This window comes from Eleutherodactylus coqui, chromosome 3, assembly GCF_035609145.1.
Source record: "Eleutherodactylus coqui strain aEleCoq1 chromosome 3, aEleCoq1.hap1, whole genome shotgun sequence".
Lineage (NCBI taxonomy): Eukaryota > Metazoa > Chordata > Amphibia > Anura > Eleutherodactylidae > Eleutherodactylus > Eleutherodactylus coqui.
This window is the reverse complement of record NC_089839.1, coordinates 3,654,942-3,676,815: the sequence shown is the minus strand read 5'-3', so window position 1 is coordinate 3,676,815 and position 21,874 is coordinate 3,654,942. Positions and strand designations below refer to the sequence as shown.

At 51.7% G+C, this 21,874-nt stretch overlaps 1 protein-coding gene across 3 annotated transcripts in view; it reads right to left on the bottom strand.

Annotated features, from left to right (window-relative positions):
• The window catches only part of CENPF (centromere protein F), a 46,898-nt gene that overhangs the window by 1,740 nt on the left and 23,284 nt on the right, over positions 1-21,874 (bottom strand). For 2 of the 3 annotated variants that reach the window (XM_066595065.1, XM_066595066.1), the window contains exons 11-19: positions 20,140-20,275; positions 16,164-18,265; positions 12,667-14,871; positions 10,972-11,124; positions 8,783-8,959; positions 6,571-6,714; positions 5,226-5,370; positions 2,994-3,422; positions 1,524-1,711 (exon numbers count right to left, since the gene is read on the bottom strand). In XM_066595065.1, coding sequence (XP_066451162.1) covers positions 1,524-1,711; positions 2,994-3,422; positions 5,226-5,370; positions 6,571-6,714; positions 8,783-8,959; positions 10,972-11,124; positions 12,667-14,871; positions 16,164-18,265; positions 20,140-20,275 — 5,679 coding nt within the window. The remainder of the gene's footprint in view (positions 1-1,523; positions 1,712-2,993; positions 3,423-5,225; positions 5,371-6,570; positions 6,715-8,782; positions 8,960-10,971; positions 11,125-12,666; positions 14,872-16,163; positions 18,266-20,139; positions 20,276-21,874) is intronic. The other variant, XM_066595067.1, reaches the window with a different exon arrangement.

The window sequence follows — 21,874 nt, the reverse complement described above, 5'->3', positions numbered from 1 at the left end:
ATTATAAATAACGCCTTACGGGGGGGGACGACACATTATAAATAACGCCTTACGGGGGGGGACGACACATTATAAATAACGCCTTACGGGGGGGACGACACATTATAAATAACGCCTTACGGGGGGGGGGGGGGACCATTATAAATAACGCCTTACGGGGGGGACGACACATTATAAATAACGCCTTACGGGGGGGACGACACATTATAAATAACGCCTTACGGGGGGGACGACACATTATAAATAACGCCTTACGGGGGGAACGACACATTATAAATAACGCCTTACGGGGGGGACGACACATTATAAATAACGCCTTACGGGGGGGGGGGGGGGGACCATTATAAATAACGCCTTACGGCGGGGACGACACATTATAAATAACGCCTTACGGGGGGGACGACACATTATAAATAACGCCTCACGGGGGGGGGGGGGGGGGGGACATTATAAAAAACGCCTTACGGGGGGACGACACATTATAAATAACGCCTTACGGGGGGGGACGACACATTATAAATAACGCCTTACGGGGGGGACGACACATTATAAATAACGCCTTACGGGGGGGACGACACATTATAAATAACGCCTCACGGGGGGGGGGGGGGGACATTATAAATAACGCCTTACGGGGGGGGGGGGGGGGGGACATTATAAATAACGCCTTACGGGGGGGACGACACATTATAAATAACGCCTCACGGGGGGGGGGGAACATTATAAATAACGCCTTACGGGGGGGGGGGGGGGACACATTATAAATAACGCCTTACGGGGGGGACGACACATTATAAATAACGCCTTACGGGGGGGACGACACATTATAAATAACGCCTCACGGGGGGGAACATTATAAATAACGCCTCACGGGGGGGGGGGGGGGGGACACATTATAAATAACGCCTTACGGGGGGAACGACACATTATAAATAACGCCTCACGGGTGGGGGGGGACACATTATAAATAACGCCTTACGGGGGGGGGGGAACATTATAAATAACGCCTTACGGGGGGGGACGACACATTATAAATAACGCCTTACGGGGGGGGGGGGACGACACATTATAAATAACGCCTCACGGGGGGGGGGGACATTATAAATAACGCCTTACGGGGGGGGGCGCATTATAAATACGGGGAAAGGGTTTTCCTTTTTTATAAACTAACTTCCGTTTATTTTCTCTGATACGGTTTTTCCCGCGATCTGACGGCGCAGCTTGGTACCCGGTCTGTCATGGCGCTGCTGGGGCCTTCAGTCTGGGACCAACATATGGAGCGCGAACGGCTCCCGATCCCCCTCCATACAGGATATAAACCCCTCGCCTGCGCATCGCTACCCCGACCCTCCGGCTGCAGTAATTAACGCTCGCCGCTCACACAGGGCTTCATATTATTGTGCGGAACACGAATGTCAAGCAGGAGGATCCAGAGTAACCGGCAGCACCGCGTCCGATAGGAAACTACAACTCCCAGCATGTCCTGACAGCCGCTAGACCCCATCATATCACACACGACTTACCGCCTGGGATTTGCTGCCCCCTGGTGTCGGGCTGCTCAGGTCAGGAATGTTATCGAGGCTATCAATACGGGCATTCAATACGGATGGAGAATCTGTCTGCAACGGGAAACGGGGGCTCCTCCTCAATGGCACCGCTGCCCTCCGGAGAACACATGGACTTTGCTTCCCAGATGGAATATCAGCAAATCCTGTAGGACAGAACAAAGGATCCATCACTGTACTGATCCTGAGTTACATCCTGTATTATACCCCAGAGCTGCACTCACTATTCTGCTGGTGGAGTCACTGTATACATACATTACTTATCCTGTACTGCTCCTGAGTTACATCCTGTATTATACTCCAGAGCTGCACTCACTATTCAGCTAGTAGTCACTGTGTACATACATTACTTATCCTGTACTGATCCTGAGTTACATCCTGTATTATACTCCAGAGCTGCACTCACTATTCTGCTGGTGGAGTCACTGTGTACATACAGTACTTATCCTGTACTGATCCTGAGTTACATCCTGTATTATACCCCAGAGCTGCACTCACTATTCTGCTGGTGGAGTCACTGTGTACATACATTACTTATCCTGTACTGATCCTGAGTTACATCCTGTATTATACCCCAGAGCTGCACTCACTATTCTACCGGTGGAGTCACTGTGTACATACATTACTTATCCTGTACTGATCCTGAGTTACATCCTGTATTATACCCCAGAGCTGCACTTACTATTCTGCTGGTGGAGTCACTGTGTACATACATTACTTATCCTGTACTGATCCTGAGTTACATCCTGTATTATACCCCAGAGCTGCACTCACTATTCTGCTGGTGGAGTCACTGTGTACATACATTACTTATCCTGTACTGATCCTGAGTTACATCCTGTATTATACTCCAGAGCTGCACTCACTATTCGGCTGGTGGACTCACTGTACATACATTACTTATCCTGTACTGCTCCTGAGTTACATCCTGTGTTATACTCCAGAGCTGCACTCACTATTCTGCTGGTGGAGTCACTGTGTACATACATTACTTATCCTGTACTGACCCTGAGTTACATCCTGTATTATACTCCAGAGCTGCACTCACTATTCTGCTGGTGGAGTCACTGTGTACATACATTACTTATCCTGTACTGCTCCTGAGTTACATCCTGTATTATACTCCAGAGCTGCACTCACTATTCTGCTGGTGGAGTCACTGTGTACATACATTACTTATCCTGTACTGACCCTGAGTTACATCCTGTATTATACCCCAGAGCTGCATTCACTATTCTGCTGGTGGAGTCACTGTGTACATACATTACTTATCCTGTACTGATCCTGAGTTACATCCTGTATTATACTCCAGAGCTGCACTCACTATTCTGCTGGTGGAGTCACTGTGTACATACATTACTTATCCTGTATTATACTCCAGAGCTGCACTCACTATTCTGCTGTGTGCGCACTCACACTGGGTGTTACCTTTTTTCACCACCTCAGGAAGCCCGTCCGGCTCACACTCTTCTTCTACGCCGTGGCTTCCATCTTTCCTCACTCTCTTGGGGTCAGCGAGGGGCGTTGATGGATTCTGCCCGGCGTTCTCAGACTCCCTCCGCCTCTTGCCCGCTTGTTTCCTTTGTGCAGATCTTCTGCGCTTTCCTTTCTTCGCCTCCTCGGAGCCGCGGGGCTCCGCCACGTCCTTCTTGGCCCCCAGCTCCTTCAGCCTGGCCCTCATCAGATCCACCTGCCTGCTCAGCGCCTCGTTGGCCTCCTCCAGTTTGTGAGTCTTGACCAGCAGGTTGCAGTACTTCTCCACGCTCTCCTCCGCCTCCAGCGTCTTCTCTTCCAAGCACTGTCTCAATTCTTCCATCTCCGACAGCGAGATGTCGCCGCTGGTGTTCAGGTCTGTAGCTGCACGGAAAGAGACAGGCGAGACGTCACCATGCATCCAGCAGAGTTTACAGAGACTGATGCATGTGCCGTCTGCAGCCACCACTAGAGGGAGCTCGCACAATGCTCTCTAGTCACCCAGTACACTCCTAGCTCCCTCTAGTGGTGGCTGCAGGCAGCAAAAATGTTAGCTCTTTAGTCAACATCAATGCAGCAGGACTCGGAGCTGGAATATGACTACAGCAAAAAGTGCAGAAGCCAAGTGTGATCCTTCTGGTCGCCTCTGCGATGGCCCTCCGGCCGGTACGACCCCCGCTGCGGCCCCCTCAGCCTTCCAAGACTTCTGAAGAGCAAAACAATCTACAGGCCAAAGGGGCAGCATGCTTGTCACTGCAGGAGCGCCGCCGCCGACCAGTTACGCCATCGCTGACTATCCAGCTACGTTTATTAACCCCTTAGTGACCAAGCTTTTTTTTTTTTTTTTCGTTTTTCCATTTTCGCCCCCCATTTTAAAAAATCCTAACTCCTTTATTTATCGCCGCCGCTGCCTGAGGGTCGTTGTTGTTGTTGGTTTTTGTGGGACGAGTTGTGTTTTTCATCGGTACTATTTAATGTGCTGAAAAACTTAAATACATTTCTAAGTGGAGAAAAATGAAAAAAAAATGAAATTCCGCCATCTTGTTTCTGCGGCGCTCAAACTGCAACAAGAATGACCTGCTGCCTTTATTCTGCGGCTCGGCACCGTTACTGCGATACCAAATTTATGTCGCTTTTTTTGCTGTACTATTTTTTTTTAATCACTTTTTTTGTACTATTTTCTGCCGCTATCTTCATTTTCACGTTTCTGTCGCCATAGCTCTGTGGGGGCTCATTTTTTGCGGGACGTCCTGTAGTTTCCGTTACAAAACGACTTTTTGGTCACTTTTTATTGCATTTTGTTCTTGGAGACGGGACGGCCAGCAAAGTGCATTTATGGCTTTTTTGTTTTCCTGACGCCGTTCGTCGCCCGGGGTTAATAATGCGTTATTATGATAGATCGGACTTTTACGGACGCGGCGACACAAAATATGTATTTTTGGTTTGGAATTGAGATTGGCAATTTACAATTAGTAAAACTTTATTGATCGTGTTCTTTTTTTAGTCCCCTGAGGGGACCACAACATGAGATGCTTTGATCGCTCCGCAGTATGATGTGATGCCACGGCATAACGTCACACTGCTATCGGGCAGGCAGTCCATCAAGCCCCCCACGGCTCTCTACAATCTCAGGGGATTTAAATGACAGCGGCGTTTAAAGGGTAACAGCTTTGATCAGCTGCGTGGATGATCAGAGCTGTTGCTGCCAGGTATCAGCTGTAATAAGCAGCCGGCGCCCGCAGTGTGTGAGGGGAGATCGACGCGCAATCTGCCTTCATACATACCCCAACGCTGCAGCACATAAATGTACACTCTGCAGCGGGAAGGGGTTAAAGGGACAGTCACCTACGTTTAGTCCTGTGAGCGGAGCTTATAGCTGACAGTAGGTGACCTGCTGAGTGTTATACTTACCTCTCCCATCGTCCCCCCGGTGTGGTCGCGCAGTGTGTTCAGTGGCAGCGAAGTAGTCCGCCCGCTCTAATTTTTTTAATGTGTGGACTGCAGCAGTGGCATCCAGCGCTCACACCGGGGGAATGATGGGAGAGGTAAGTATACTTACCTCCCCGGACTCAGCGGGTCACCTACTGCCAGCCAAAAGCTCAGCTCACAGGACTGCGAGTCTCTTTGAGGCTCCCATGGGCTGGCCACTGAGGGGTTAATAGCTGGAGACCCCCGCAGAGAGCTCACCGCTGTGCTTCAGGGTCTCCTCCTGCTGTAGGATTCGCCGCTGCAGCTGCTGCTTCTCCTCTTCCAGCTCCTCACATGACGTCATCCACCGGCGGAGATCGCTGCCGGCCTTTGAATTTGCCTTCTTCAAATCAATGATCATGACCTAAAAAAAAGGAACGTCGCGATTACGGAGAGAAGCCGGCCGGCGGCCATGTGCATCAAACCACCGAGGCCTCAGAAAACATCTGCTGTTCTGAACACCCCGATGCAGATCACCGAGGGTCATGCTGTCTGCGTCACGCGTGTAACACGGAGCGCAAATATGTCCGTGTGATTGAGGCCCGAGTCCTGCACGCTTCCCCGCTGTATCTGCTGCAGCCTGCGGCTGGCGGCCGTGGTCACGTGTCTGTACCACGCATCAGTCATGGAGGCCAGGAGTGGCAGGACTGGACGGAGACGGGACAAGGTTGCAGTTTTGTGTTGTCCCCTCCCCCCCCCCTCCCCGCCCCCCCTACCTCCCCCTCCCCCGTAGGTTCGTGCCGACATGCGACTAATCAACAAGATGTTGCAGTTTTTGGGTCGCACCCGATCCGCAGCATGCGGGCCACGCAGCTCAGATCACACTGCAGATTTTTTACCCAGCGCAGGGAGATTTCGGTAAATCCCGTTCATTTTACTGTTGGCCGTCCAAGATGGCTGCTGATCATGTGAGCAGCGCCGGCCAATCAGAGAGCACTGGACGTCCATCACTACGAGCCCCCCGTGAGGATTAGGTGGTCTGAAGATTCTGTTGGCCATCTTACATTGCTAAAAACGGAACCTTACGGGGTCTCTACAGCCGGCACCCGGTGAGATCGCCACGGGACCAGTAATGGTGCCCCTATTGTACGGCCTCGGACAGCCCAATAAAAGGATTCCTGTACCTTTAAGATAATATTCTGCTAAGTCCGTGACCAATCAGCAAGGAGAATCTAGGCGGTCTAAGAGCCGCATCAATGGCATCTAATGTAGCCAACCAGATGAGGGGCCGGACCCCCAAAACAGACTTAAACACAGGGGGGGGGGTCCGGTTTGGCTGATGTCACTAGCCGTGTCTCAGACACTGTCTTACCGGGAGCTACCTATAGGTGGCACTAAAGTGTTTTTCCCCTCCTAATGCTAATTTGCATATTTTTCCCAGGAGCACGTCCTCCTCGGCTGGATCTCCATAAGCAGAAATAAACCCCAAGCAGCTATAATAAAAGGAAAAAGGCAGATAGAAGAGAATGAATGCCGTATAACGACCGCGAGGGGCCGCCGGGGCCACAACCAAACCGTAATGTGTGCGGGGCGTCTGCAGACAGATGAAGGAGCCGCCACTCACCTCCAGCTGCTCCTCAGCTTTACACAAGGACTCCTTCAGTTCCCCGTTGGCGGCTCTTAAGCTTTCCATCTCCTGTTCGCGAGCGTTAAGAAGCGTTTGCAGCGCCGCCATTCGCTCCTGGTGGCTCCCGAGGTCTGCGTCCTGCTGTGGAGATACAAGAGGGATCCGTTATGTCTGACAGGGAAGACGTTTCTAAAACTCCCCTAAGACTCCCGCGGCGCCGCCGTCAGGCTCCTCCCACAAGGTCATCTGATGGACGTGAAGCGACTGGATGCATTTCTTCTGCTGATAACTTGGATTATACTGTTACTTTGTGCGCGTGCAGTAAGCCAGCTGCACGTCTGGAGTCCCCGGGGGTCCTGCAGGTCTTACTGCACTGTTAGCTGCAGTCCAATTACAATTCAGGAGAGCTGCGCCTGCAGTTACAGGTGCCGGCCACTACACCGGGTGAGGGCAGCAGCTTCCACTCCGACCCCCATGTATTGTGGCGCTGAGAGCGGGCACCACCCCCCTGATCGGCCGGGCTCCTGAGGTCACCGACTACTGATGATCCACCCGGAGGACAGCTCAACAATGGATATTTTCCCCTGAAAATTCCTTTAATCTTATCTACTGCAGACTGGGCGAGGGTGGGGGGAGGGGCTGGGGCTGGACAGGGGCGCTCCTGCTGCAGCCGGACGGACCCCCATACACGTACGGCCATGTCGGATGCTCTGGTGTGCCACTTCTTGACAGTACAGCTGCCACCCGCCTACTAGTTGTGATCAGAGATCACCTTATTCTGTCAGCAGCATCCTAGTGTCCCGATCAGCCATGACTACAGTGGGCGGCTCACCTCCAGGCTCACCTCCAGGCTCACCACCGGCTCACCTCCAGGCTCACCTCCAGGCTCACCACCGGCTCACCTCTGGCTCTGGTCGAGGCTCTCTCCCACCTCTAAACAAAAGTCTTGACTGACTCTCTGGCTCCTACAGTATTCTGCTCTTTGGCTGCACCGAGGGATCCGACCATCACAGGGATGTATTCCTGACCAGTCGCATCATGAGCAGCGATAGGCCGGGTTCACTCCAGAAGAGCAGCGGTCGGGATGCTGCCGCTTCTTCAGTGAATGTGGCTCAGTGGTTAGCACTGTTGGGCTCTAAGGTTCAAATCCCATCAAGATGTTGACCTCAGATATGAACCTACAACTCCGGCACTGCAAGGCCTCAGCTCTAACAACTGAGCCACCATACTCCCTTTATCAGATGAGGAGACAGAAAAGCAGCAGAAAGAGAACATACAAACTCTACAAGGCGGCAGTGCTAGCCACTGAGCCACCAACGGTCATCATTCTTCCTCCTCTGAAGAAGGAAGAAGAAAGAGGAAGAAGGAGCAGAATGACCAAGTGTGGTGGCTCAGCCGTTTGTGCTGGAGTTGTAGGTTCACATCTGACCAACGACGACATCGGTATAAGTCGGTGCGGACGTCGTCCTTGATGAGATTTGTATTGATGACCCGGCACTGCAAGGCTACAGTGCTAACCACTGAGCCACGTTCATGGAAGACACGTCCTCCCAATCTGATTCTGTGTTCAGTCAGTCACAATGGGGAACCCGAGCCGTGAATGCTATCATGGCCGTCCGCAGTGCAGCGCTAAATACTGGAAGACAAGCAATACAATCTGCGACCGACATCCTGCGGCCCAAGGGTTGTGCGCCGGCGCCGTACAGAGGGGTGCAGGGGACAAGAAGGGTGCGACGCAACGGAGGACCTCCAGCGCAGCACCGGCCGCCATCATTCACACACCGCCTAGAAAGTGCATCGACATTCATATTTTTGGATTGGGCTTCTGTAGAAGATAATAAAGGGGCCCTCATCACCCCGAGTCCCGCCTCTCACCGTACGATTGGTTTACACCCCTACAATGAGGCGGCTGACCTCCTTTGATCCCCGGAGCGCTTCAGCGCTGCTGCAGAACCTCTGCTTTACTAACTTTATACTTCACTTCTAGGACTTGTTATTCTCTAGTTACACTGAAAGCTGCATACAACATGCACTTCCTGTTCCTACAGAGCAGTGCATTGTGGGAGCAGCTCCTGGTGTGCGCTCGTCAGCCCTCCCCCCCGGTTGTCATCATACGTCCCCGTGTTAGGTTCCCCTTGTACGCGGGCCGCCTCGTCTCCGGCGCACCTCGTATTACACTCCAGCGATAAGCTCCATATAATGATCTCACCCGCTCGCGGATCTCGTCCAGTAGGGATCGGTGTCGGAGGTCGGCGCAGCGGAGGCGCTCTTCATATCCCGCCACATCGTTCTTGTGCTTCTGTGCCTGAGACTGCAGGTCCGCCCGCAGGGAAGCTAGCGACGTCCTCAGGTCTGCGGCCTCTGATGTGGCGGACAGGAGCTGCGCCTACAGAGGGCAGACGGCACATGCAGGGTGTGAACAGCAGCTTATATCAGTAAACCAGGCGATGCAAGAGTATTGCTGTGTATTATAAGAGCGGTGCTGCTCCCACCGCTGCCCTCTACTCCCTACTGCAATGTCACCAACACGACGGTCATGTGACTGCTGCGGCCAATCACCAGCTCACGTCAGCCAGTGATTAACTGCAGCGGTCATGTGTCCCGCTGTCATCGCTGGAGAGCAGCAGGGAGCGGCACGGTCAGAGTAGGGAGCGGGGCGAGGGGTCGTCCTCCAGGCTCTCCACTAGTGTAAGCACCAAAATATGTTGTGCCTGGAGGACCCCTTTAACTGCATAGGGGGAATTTATTAAAGGGGTGTCCATGACATTGCTATTGATGAGCTGTCCACAGGGTGGGCCGCAGCTGACTGGTGGGGTCTGCCACTCAGTATCGCATCAATCAGCAGATATCGGGCCTGCCATCAATGGGGACGGAGCTGGAAGCAGATCGCACCGCTCACGCTGCGGCAGCCGGGTCGGTAGTGCAGCTCCCAATGAATGCAACGCAACACCGGCCCCATCCTGCTGCAACACCGGCCCCGTGCCACAGCTACACCGGCCCCGTGCCACAGCTACACCGGCCCCGTGCCACAGCTACACCGGCCCCGTGCCACAGCTACACCGGCCCCGTCCCGCTGCAACACCGGCCTGTGCCACAGCTACACCGGCCCCATCCCACAGCTACACCGGCCCCATCCCGCTGCAACACCGGCCCCATCCCGCTGCAACACCGGCCCCATCCCGCTGCAACACCGGCCCCATCCAGCTGCAACACCGGCCCCATCCCGCAGCTACAGCGGCCCCATCCCGCAGCTACAGCGGCCCCATCCCGCAGCTACAGCGGCCCCATCCCGCAGCTACAGCGGCCCCATCCCGCAGCTACACCGGCCCCATCCCACAGCTACACCGGCCCCATCCCACAGCTACACCGGCCCCATCCCACAGCTACACCGGCCCCATCCCGCTGCAACACCGGCCCCATCCCGCTGCAACACCGGCCCCATCCCGCTGCAACACCGGCCCCATCCCGCTGCAACACCGGCCCCATCCCGCTGCAACACCGGCCCCATCCCGCTGCAACACCGGCCCCATCCCGCAGCTGCAGCGGCCCCATCCCGCAGCTACAGCGGCCCCATCCCGCAGCTACAGCGGCCCCATCCCGCAGCTACACCGGCCCCATCCCACAGCTACAGCGGCCCCGTCCCGCAGCTACAGCGGCCCCGTCCCGCAGCTACAGCGGCCCCGTCCCGCAGCTACAGCGGCCCCGTCCCGCAGCTACAGCGGCCCCGTCCCGCAGCTACAGCGGCCCCGTCCCGCAGCTACAGCGGCCCCGTCCCGCAGCTACACCGGCCCCGTCCCGCAGCTACACCGGCCCCGTCCCGCAGCTACACCGGCCCCATCCAATCGTTACACACACAGAGCCGTCTGCTTCCAGCTCGTCCACAATGACAGTGGATTCGGCGATCAGCTAATCCTCGCAGCGGACCCCCATCTGTTAACTACTGAGGAGGAGTCATCAATAGCAGAAGTCCCAGGAGACCCTTTATAACCGCCATGATCCGTTCTTACTGTACTCCCCACCGGAGGGCGCACCTCTCCGGACACTAGGCACAGCTTGGGCTGTCTGTGCGCCTAAACAGAAATCTTCGCCAACTGGGAGCTTTAGTAGAGACTTCTGGCAGAAATGATGTAAATGTCTCGGTTTGGGGCAGCCACGCCCCTACTGACGAGCCTCGCCCATTTAAAAACCGTAAGTCACTTTTTTTTGAGCAGGCATGGGAGGAGCCTAGCGATGTACTGCTAAGAACAGTGAAGCATTAGGCTCCGCCTCCATTGCCCCTCCAATCAGCACTTCCATTCTATAAGGTGGGTTTCCACAGGCAGCACGGACAGCAGCCATTCTGTGGCCCTCCTGGACATCCTCCTCCAGCATTTCTTCATATCTATAAGAGTCACTCACACTGCGCTCCTCGCTCCGCCGCCTGATCGCCTCCATCTCCTCATCCTGAGCCGTCAGTCCGCGGCGGTTCTGCTCTTCAGCGCTTTTCATACGTAGATCGGCATCTTGTAGTTTACTCTGCAGACCGCGACAAGCGTCCTCGAGAGCCGCCACCTGCAATGCAAGGAAACCATAAACGGCTGTGATGAGGAAGCCGCACGCACCAGGCGGATGGGAGACGCTTCGGGCGCGTCAGGCTGCTGACGACACCCCGCAGGACACATCCAGGCCCTCCCAGTCTGACCCGCCGCTCCCGATACTTGCAGAGGCGCTGCACGAGATCGGGAACCCGCCGATCGGCTGTTCGCACGCTGCAAACAGAAGCTCCGCACATCGCGCAGCGGCCGGCACGGTATTCAGGCTGCGTTCAAACATGTGATTTTCACGTGCGAATCAGACGGCCAGAACCCACAGGGAAAATAATGTATTCATCTGAATGGGATGATTCGCACGCGCGACTTGTCCCTCGGACCGCCTGCGCCATCTGAAGAATCGCGGCGGCGTAGTGCTGTGTGAGTCGAATTATTTTCTATGGAAGCAAAAAAAAAGAAGAATCCATCGCACTCACATGCCATCCGTTGTTAACAGGTCACTATGGGGGCCACATGAAAAAAACAAGGACCCTGCGACATTCTTTAGGCACGTGAAAAACCGATGTAGAAGAGATGCAAATCGGGAGAAAAATCACAAATGCATAAAAATGCATAAAAATCTCTAACTGTGTGAATACAGCCTAAAGTGAATGGGATCGTGCCTGCAATACCACACCAGGCCACTGCAAAGTGTATGGAGCTGTCTGCTTCCTGCTCTATACACTGACATAGTAGCTGGGCGAACAGCTGACTGGTAAGGATCCACCCGCAGCAAACCCCCATTGACTAAGGTCGCCTCTTTGGTGGGCAGAGGGTTAATATAAAACCATACCATGTATAATAGAATATGAAAGCATTAATGACCCTTGCCTCAGTATATAATGAATGTAACCCTCTAGCTTCGAGAAAACGTCTGTCCCGGTACCGCGGGCTGGAGCGCCAGCTCACCTGTACATCGCCATCTTTTCCTGGCCCCCCCGTTCTGCTACTTTGGTGCTTTGTTTTTGAGCGGCCGCTATTTTCTAGCGCTCTAATAGAAACTGTGCAGTGCTCTTAATTGGCCAGCGCTGATCATGTGAGTAGCATGGGCCAATCACAGAGCAGCTGCAGTGCGTCGGTAGTCCTAACACTAACCATGCACTAGAGACGCTCCGTGGAGAGAGGACGTTCCGGTAAGAGACCCCTCCGCCTCCAGGGAAAGAATCTTGTCCTGAAACCGGAGGGCCGCCTTAAGGCTCAGTTCACATTAGCCTCACGGCTTGTCATCTGTAACAGAGCCATGGAAGCTCTACAGGATCCACCATGAAGCGGATCGCAGCGGCTTTCATTAGACTGCGCTCTACAAAAATATCAAAAAGTGTGAAGGAAACATTCTTAAAGGGGCGGTAACTTCAGACAACTTCTGCTCATCTACTAACTTGTGTCCGTCTCATCATTCCTGTAATACACTGGCATTAAATATTCGGCTCCCTTCCCCCTGTAAATCATGTTTGAAGTGGCGGCCACCAGGGGGGGCTATAAGTTTATATCTGGCAACAATCCCTTTAATGCGGTAAATCCTTACCTTATCCAGAAGGGCCTCTCTTTCAGATTTTGTGGCTTCCATCTGTGCCTCACGATCTCTACAAGAGGTTTTCAGATCAGCAATTGTGGCCTGAAGAGTCTGGTTCTCTGCCGACGCGGTCTGCACCTTCCCTTCCAGTTCTTCTAATGCCGCCTGCAGACTTTTATTTCTGTTCTTCAGATTTTCACTCTCAACTTCCCATCGAGAGACTTCTGAAGAATACTTGACTTCCCGTTGCTCCGCTTCCTTGGCTTGGCTCTCGAAGGCCATCAGTTGCCGAGTCTTCTCGTTAAGTTGAAGTTTGCATTCCTCCTGCTCCGATGTGAGTTTCTGAAGAGTCTCCTCCAGTCCGCTGCTCGCCGTCTGGGCCTTCTCCAACTCCTGCAGCAGCTCTTCTCTCTGCCGCTTCATCTTGGATGACATATCGGCACACTCGGCCACAGCGGTGTTACAGGTCTGGTCGGAGAGGGCCTTCTGTGTGAGTAACTCATCCAGCTCACCTTGAAGCAGGTCCTGCTGTTTCTTGGAGTCGTCCATAAGCTGGGTGTATTTCATCTCTTGGTTCTCAAGAGATTTGGTAATGGCTGCGACTGTGGCTTCTAACTCCACCATTTTCTCTCGGCTGCTCTGAAGTTCCTCTTCCAGTTCTTCGAGCTTCTTCTTTAAACATTTTAATTCGACTTCTAAAGCCTCCTTTTGCTCCTTGAGCGTCTCGGCTTCCTCCTTCGCCATCTCTGACTGCAAGATGGCGTTCTCCAAATTCTCTTCAGACATGAGCAACTCTCGTTCCAAGGACTCCATCCGGTCATTCAACTTGTCAAATTTCCAGTTGCTTTCTTTGAGCTTTTCCATCGTCTGACGCTTCTTCTGCTCATCGGCTTCGATCTTCACTTTAAGCTTCTCTATTCCGGTACGCATGAGAGTAACTTCTTCCTGAGCAGAACTCAAGCTGCTGCCCAACTCCTGCTTCTCACTTTGGCATCGCTCCAGAGCTCGCGAAAGCCTTTCAGCTTCCACTTGCATTGTGCTTACTTGTGTCTGGAGGTCTTCTTGATCCTTGACCAGAATCTTCTTTTCTTCTTGAACTTTTTGGATCTCATTCTGCAGTTCTTCAATGCGAACTTTTTCATTTTCTTGCAAACCAAACATGGAGTCCCTTTCTGCCGCCAACTGTTCTGCAGTCAGCTGTGAAGCCTGAAGCTTCTCCTTCAGGGTCCGTAACTCAGCTTCCAATATCTGACTTTGGTTCCTTGAGCTTAGTTTACTAGATTCCAGGTCCTGCTCCCTCACCTTCAGCTTTTTATACATTTGCTCCAGTTCTTCCTTTTCTTCGACTAGGTTCTCCATCTCCTGGTTTAGCTGAAGTTTCTCTGTAACGGCAGCATTAAGGTTCTCCTGAATCTCATGAAGGGTCCTTGAATTACCTTGGCTTTCCTCCTGCAGTCGCTGGCACTTGGCCTGCAGGGCATCCAGGTCGCCCTCTAGAGACAGGGCATGGTTCTCCATATTTGCCCTTTCAGATTTTGCCCTTTTCAGCTCACTTTCTATTTGCAGGTAACTTTCTTTCCACTCCTTGCTGGAGGTTTCTAAGGTTTCTTGTATCTTACACAGTTCACATATCTGCTGTTTCAGCATCTCAGCCGCATTCAGTGAATCATTCAGCTCTTTTTCAAGTTCCACAACTTTATTTGCCGACTGTGATTTCTCGATAGACATCAGCTCGATTTTTTCTAGTAATTCCAATCTTTCGACTTCAAAATCTTTCAATTTATTATCAAGATCTTGTTTTTCTTGGTGTTTAAGAAGTTCAGCCTTTAGCCTCTCAACGTGGGCCGATAGAGCGCTTATTTCTTCTACCAAATTCGGGTTCATTTCTTCTCTTTCCTGTTGGCTGAGCTGCTCCTTTTCTTCAGTCTTTAGCTGGAGACACTTCGAGACATCTTGAGATTCCAGGTTGTCTGCTTGGGCTCCACTATGACCCTTCCTTCTCTTCCTCTCCTGGCAGGATTTCACAATGCCTTCTTCTTGCTCTTTAGGACTTTCATGATTAACCATCTCCGGAATGTTCTCACTTATACTTTTGTTCTCAACTTTTGGACTTATTAGATGTCCAGATGATTGCAGTTCAGTGTTGCCAAGAGAAAGGCTTGCTATGGGCAGGAAGCTGCAGATGGTCTGATTGGGGCCGTCAAATCTTGTAGTTAACTAAAAAGAAGAAATTAGTTGTTACAATAAAAAAAAAAAAAAAAAAAAAGAAAAAAAAAATGCATAAACCCTTAAAAACCAAACATGGCCTATAAAGCCTGTAATGTAATACATGAAGCGGCAGAATAAATTGCCCAGAGTGTATTTTTGCCACATCTTCTTCGGTTCGGGGGTCTTAGGAGTCACAAGCAGAATATCCTGTTAAAGCTGCTAGTCAGCAAAAAAGATTAAAGGAATTTTCCATGATTTAGCATTGAAGGCTTTCGATATGTAATGGGTGGAGGGGAGGCTGTGGAACCCTTCATAATGTTACCACACACACAGAGCTGCCGTTACAACCTGCGGCCCCCAACTTACCCGTCTGGGCGGTCGTGGCACGCCCTCAGGTCCTTTTCCTGACAGACGCCGGTCCCTGTGTCTGCACTAGCTGTCGCCAGAAGGTGCGTGCTCGCGGCTGTCCTCCTAAAGGACTAGTGTGCACCTATCATGCTCCCCTGCCAATCACTGTAGACATCAGCCTAAAACAGGCATCCTCCTCCCCTTGGAGGGTGCCTGAGGATTTTGGTTTGCTCAAGTTGCTAGCAAGTTGTTCCTGCGTCTCCAGTTTCCTGACTTTGTCTGTTATTCAGACCACACTACTGCCCGCTGCCTGCCCTGCCCATTGGCCTGGTTCTCCGTCTGGAACCTGCTCTCCGTGACCCGACCTTTGCTTTGTTCTGGTATTGGAGTGTGCTGCCTGCCCGACTAAGCTCCTATTCACACCCGTAGATGCCGCACCTACTTCCCTAGTCGTGTCAGCTATCACCGTACTGGGGGCACTTCCTGAGTAATTGCCTGCGGACCCTGCAGCAAAGCCCGGGATAAAGGGGTGAACCCTGGGGTATCTCAGGTGTAGCCTCAGGATTGGGCCATAAGCCAAACCAGTGTGTGGTTCAGTAGATCCACATCCATTGGGTCTAACCGCTGCTCTCGCCCATGGGCTGGGATTGTGGCCGAGCTGTAGTATGGCATGAGATTGGCGCTGAATCTGTAGCAGAGCGTCATAGTAAGAGTCCTTCTACACTTACAGATATGACCCTGATGACTAGCACTGACCAACAAGACTGCAGCCCGTCTACCTGCCATGTACGCCGGCCGATTCAGTTGGGTACAGATGATTGTTCACACTCACAAAACTTTGTGTAATTTGAAAAAAAATAAAGAGATGAAAGCAGCAGGTTGTCTTTTCTGGCTGGTGGACAAAACAAGTCCAGCAGATTGCATCTCACTAATAATTGGGCAGGCACACTTACATCCTCCTCATTGAACGACAGCAGGGAGCGAGCACTTGTGTCGAGGATCTGCAGCTCCAGTCTTGCAGCCTCCAGCTCCTGCGCCAAGCGCTGCGCCTCTGCCTTCTCGGCAGACAGCTTGGTCTCCATTTCCAAGGCTTGATCTTTCAATTTCTGCTGCCACGTGGCAATCTCAGAGAAATGCTGTTTTTGCAGCCTACTGATTTCCATGTGGTAGACCATAAGCCAGTCGTTGACGTCAGCAGGTTGGTTGCTCCTTACGTCGGGGCTTAAGACCTGCTGCTGCTGAGGAGACTGCTGGAGGATTAAGTCAACGATCTCGCTGGTGATAGACTTTCTATTTCCGTCAAGCCTTTCCTTTACGGGTGGCGACATAAAGGGTGACAAGGTGGGAGATTCGGGGAAATTTAGTTGTGTAAGATCTGGGAGGGGCAGTGTAGAGTCATTAGATGACGTCAAAGTAAGGTGGTCCATGTTGATCAATAATGTCAGATTTTCCTCCCGGTTCTGTAATCTGGCCGCTGGCGTGAACATAGAAATTTCTCCAGTTAGATCCAAAAGAGAACTATCCATTAGTAGTCCGTCTCGGCCACCCATCAGCATGGTTTCATCAAGGCTATGGAGAATGCTTCCCTTCTTCTCTTTTGGACTTTCAGGAGCATCTTGAGAGTCATTCCTTAAGGGTGAGACACTTTCTAAGCTATCGTTTGGCGGGCTCTGAAGGTCAATCAGGTGTTCCCGGACTCCGTCCACCGAAGGATCTTTCTCCATGCAGCTTTCGTTCAGCGATTCTATCTTCACTTCTGCGCCTCTTGAAATCGTTTCTTTGTGCTTCACCTGCAGTTCCTCATTGCCTTGCAGCTTCCCAACCAATGAAGACCGCTCTTCGTGAGCCGGAAGCGGACCGCTGATCTCTTGCTCAATTCTGGAAGCTTTTTCTTTCCATTCAGTCCCTTCTCTTTTGGGAATGACATTTCCTTCTCTAGACCCATCAGCAGGGTTTACTTCAGTAACATTGTCCCTCTCTGTCGGGTCGATCTCTGCATTCCTTGGTTGCATCTCCTTGTAATTCTGCATATTGCAGCGCTCGCTCATTCTTTTGTTTTCCTCCATCAGCTTCTCAATGTCTCTTTGAAGGGCAGTAATGGACGCAGCCAAGGTTTCCCTCTCGGCAGACCACGACTCGGACAACAGAGCCAGCTCCTGCAGCTTAGTCCTAAGTTCTTGGTTCTTTTGATGGCCACATTCCATCTCTGCTTTGGCACAGCTCAGCTTTTCTGATAATCTTCTAATTTCTTCTTCCTTCTCCCGTATGACAGAGATAACAGAACCCACACCAGCATCGTCTCTGCTTGGTGCATTACACAAACACTCCTTCCCTTCGGCTTCAGACTTGTGTTTTGGGGTTTCTTGCTGATGTCTCACAAGGAGGTCCTGCCGACCTTGTAATTCAGCATTTAGCTTTTTCTGGGTCTCCAGCTCCACTTCCAGAAGGGCCGCCTGGTTGGACCGGACGTCTTCCTCTTGGGTTTCTAGTTTTGCCTCCAGTTCAGATATCTTCTGTAAAAGGTTTTCTACTTCTTTTTGATATTTCTGACTTTCCGACGCCATCTGACTGCAGAGATTAGCGGAGTTCACCTTCTGGACCTCCAGATCGGCTGTTCTTCCATCAATGCGGTCCTGAAGGGTCTTGATCTGGGTGTGTAAAGCCTTCTTATCGGTCTCCAGTACCGTTATCTGACCTGTCAGACTCTGAACAGCCGACTCCAAGTCCTTGATGCTTCCAGACGTTTCCTGCTTCTCCTCTAAGTACCCAGCCGTGATCTTGTCATACTCCTTCTTCCAGTAACTCGAGTCGTTACATTCTTGCTCTTTACAATGAAGCTGATTCTTCAGACTCGACAATTCCTCAGACATCTTCGTTTGAGTGTTCTTCGCTTCAGTCAAGTCGTTTTCTCTCTTCAGCAGAACTTCCTTCGCCAAATCTCTTTCCTTCTCCAGAATACTCATCGTCGCCTTCAGATTTTCTAAAGAGGACGAGTCTTGGCAATTAAGTTTCTGCACAGCCGCTTTTATGTCTGCCTCCAAATTGGTATTTTTGTCTGTAGAAAGAACACAAAAAGCTGCATGTTTATGTGAAATTATAACTTTATCTCTTTACAGATCATGTAAAGAAACAATCTACACAAAAAGCTGAGGAACTTGTAAATACAATCCATTACTTATCCTGAGTTACATCCTGTATTATACCCCAGAGCTGCGCTCACTATTCTGCTGGTGGAGTCACTGTGTACATACATTACTTATCCTGTACTGCTCCTGAGTTACATCCTGTATTATACTGCAGAGCTGCACTCACTATTCTGCTGGTGGAGTCACTGTGTACATACATTACTTATCCTGTAATATACCCCAGAGCTGCACTCACTATTCTGCTGGTGGAGTCACTGTGTACATACATTACTTATCCTGTAGTGATCCTGAGTTACATCCTGTATTATACTGCAGAGCTGCACTCATTCTGCTGGTGGAGTCACTGTGTACATACATTACTTATCCTGTACTGATCCTGAGTTACATCCTGTAATATACCCCAGAGCTGCACTCAGTATTCTGCTGGTGGAGTCGCTGTGTACATATATTACTGATCCTGAGTTACATCCTGTATTATCCTCCAGAACTGCACTCACTATTCTGCTGGTGGAGTCACGGTGTACATACATTACTTATCCTACACTGACCCAAAGTTCCATCCTGTATTATACTCCAGAGCTGCACTCACTATTCTGCTGGTGGGGTCACTGTGTACATACATTACTTATCCTGTACTGCTCCTGAGTTACATCCTGTATTATACTCCAGAGCTGCACTCACTACTCTGCTGGTGGGGTCACTGTGTACATACATTACTTATCCTGTACTGACCCTGAGTTACATCTGTATTATACCCCAGAGCTGCGCTCACTATTCTGCTGGTGGAGTCACTGTGTACATACATTACTTATCCTGTACTGATCCTGAGTTATATTCTGTATTATACTGCAGAGCTGCACTCACTATTCTGCTGGTGGGGTCACTGTGTACATACATTACTTATCCTGTACTAACCCTGAGTTACATCCTGTATTATACCCCAGAGCTGCACTCACTATTCTGCTGGTGGACTCACTGTACATACATTACTTATCCTGTACTGCTCCTGAGTTACATCCTGTATTATCCTCCAGAGCTGCACTCACTATTCTGCTGGTGGAGTCACTGTGTACATACATTACTTATCCTGTACTGATCCTGAGTTATATCCTGTATTATACTGCAGAGCTGCACTCACTATTCTGCTGGTGGAGTCACTGTGTACATACATTACTTATACTGTACTGATCCTGAGTTACATCCTGTATTATACTCCAGAGCTGCGCTCACTATTCTGCTGGTGGAGTCACTGTGTACATACATTAACTTATCCTGTACTGATCCTGAGTTATATCCTGTATTATACTCCAGAGCTGCACTCACTATTCTGTATTCTTCAGAGCTGCAATCTCCCAGCATACCCCGAGTCTATACATAAACTCACTCTATGGTCCATTTTAGTTTCGGTCTGTGAACACACAATGTAGTCACAGACGGACAATCCAAACCAATAAATAATGGTGGAATCTGTGGATGTTTTTCCCATTTCACTCCCTCAATCCACCCCCCCCACCCCCACCTCCCAAAAGTAATACAAGTTCTCCAACACATTATATGAGCCCCCAGTTGGGCCTCTGAAGTATACAGCTTGCCCCACCGCACACAAGGCCGCGTACGACGAGGTCGGCCACATCCAGCTCTTGCAATGCAACTATAAAAATAGTCCTTAAGGCAAAGACTAGTCCGGCCACTAAAGGGTTAATAAGCTGCACCTCCATCATTTATTGCTCTCCTGCCCGGAGTAATGCGCCCCCCGGTGGCATTGATGTGGAGGGGCACTTACTTCTCAGTTCCTCTATGAACACTTCGTTCTGCCGTAGACTTTGAGTCGCTCTCCTAACTTCATCTTCTAGTTTTGCGTTTTCTGTCACTTTTTGGTCCAGTTGACTTTTCGTTGCGTTTTGCTGATTCCGCGCCTCCTGGAAGCAACAAGACAGATAAGGTGGGGAGCGGGTAAGGAGAGGGTTAATAGCTTAAAGGGGAAGGCACTGTATTCTCACCAGACCCGCAGAGGGCGACGGGGGACGGGTACACCAGGCCCGCAGAGGGCGACGGGGGACGGGTACACCAGGCCCGCAGAGGGCGACGGGGGACGGGTACACCAGGCCCGCAGAGGGCGAGGGGGGACGGGTACACCAGGCCCGCAGAGGGCGAGGGGGGACGGGTACACCAGGCCCGCAGAGGGCGACGGGTACACCAGGCCCGCAGAGGGCGACGGGGGACGGGTACACCAGGCCCGCAGAGGGCGACGGGGGACGGGTACACCAGGCCCGCAGAGGGCGACGGGGGACGGGTACACCAGGCCCGCAGAGGGCGACGGGGGACGGGTACACCAGGCCCGCAGAGGGCGACGGGGGACGGGTACACCAGGCCCGCAGAGGGCGACGGGGGACGGGTACACCAGGCCCGCAGAGGGCGACGGGGGACAGGTACACCAGACCCGCAGGGGGCGACAGGGGACGGGTACACCAGACCCGCAGGGGGCGACAGGGGACGGGTACACCAGGCCCGCAGAGGCCTGGGTCTACCTGCTAGGAAGCCATAGCAAACCGTGCGCCGAACGGAACTTCACTATCAGCAGTAACTTCACTACAATTCTTGACATTTAGAAGTTTGGAAGTGACACCATCTGACAACATGGAGGGGGAGGGGCCATATGGTGAGCGGTAATGTGTGCTATATGGACAGACCGACCAAAGGGAAAGGCAAACGTCACCGGCCAGAAATGTAAGCTTGTGTCTCTACTGGAGGAAAAGGTGCGCAGTCTTCAGGAGAGAACAGATACAATGTAACTCATTAAGGAAGAGGAGGATTTCCTGGACAGCAGAAGAAAGTCTTCAGAATATAGAAGGAGAAGAAATGTCCAGCGTATCTGCAGAAGCCGAGGAATGGAAGCATGTGACCCAAAGAAGCCGGAGGGTCAGGAGTCAGCCAGCACCCATACTGCTCGGGAACCGGTGCCAGGTACTCAAACAGGGGGGCAACGAGGAGGTGCAGCAAGAAGTGACTACCCACAAAGAGCTGTGTCGTAAGCACAGAGTCCTCTTGAATGGAGGAAAAGAAGTGCTGTTGTGAAGAGGAGGAGAGTGCTGGCTGTGGGGGATTCCCTACTGAGAGGAACAGAGGCCGCTGTCTGCAGACCTGACACCTCAAGAGAGGGCTGCTGTCTTCCAGGGGCACAAATCACAGATGTGTCTGATAGGATGTCAAGACTCTTCAGTCCTACAGAACATCCCCCATTCCTACTAATAAGAATGTAACAAGTGGGGACCACAAGGCTCTGTCCGAGGCCCAGTGTTGGCCAACATTGCTATAAATGATCTGGAAGGGGGGGGGGGGGGATTGATCAAATTTGCAGACTACACAAAGCTAGGAGGGATAGCTAACACTAGGGAAGAGAAAGGAGGTTCAAAAAGATCTAGAAAAGCTTGCACAGTGGTCGGCGACTAACAGAATGGTATTTAACAAGGAGAAATGCAAAGTCCTACATCTGGGCAAGAGAAATGAAGAAAGCAGAT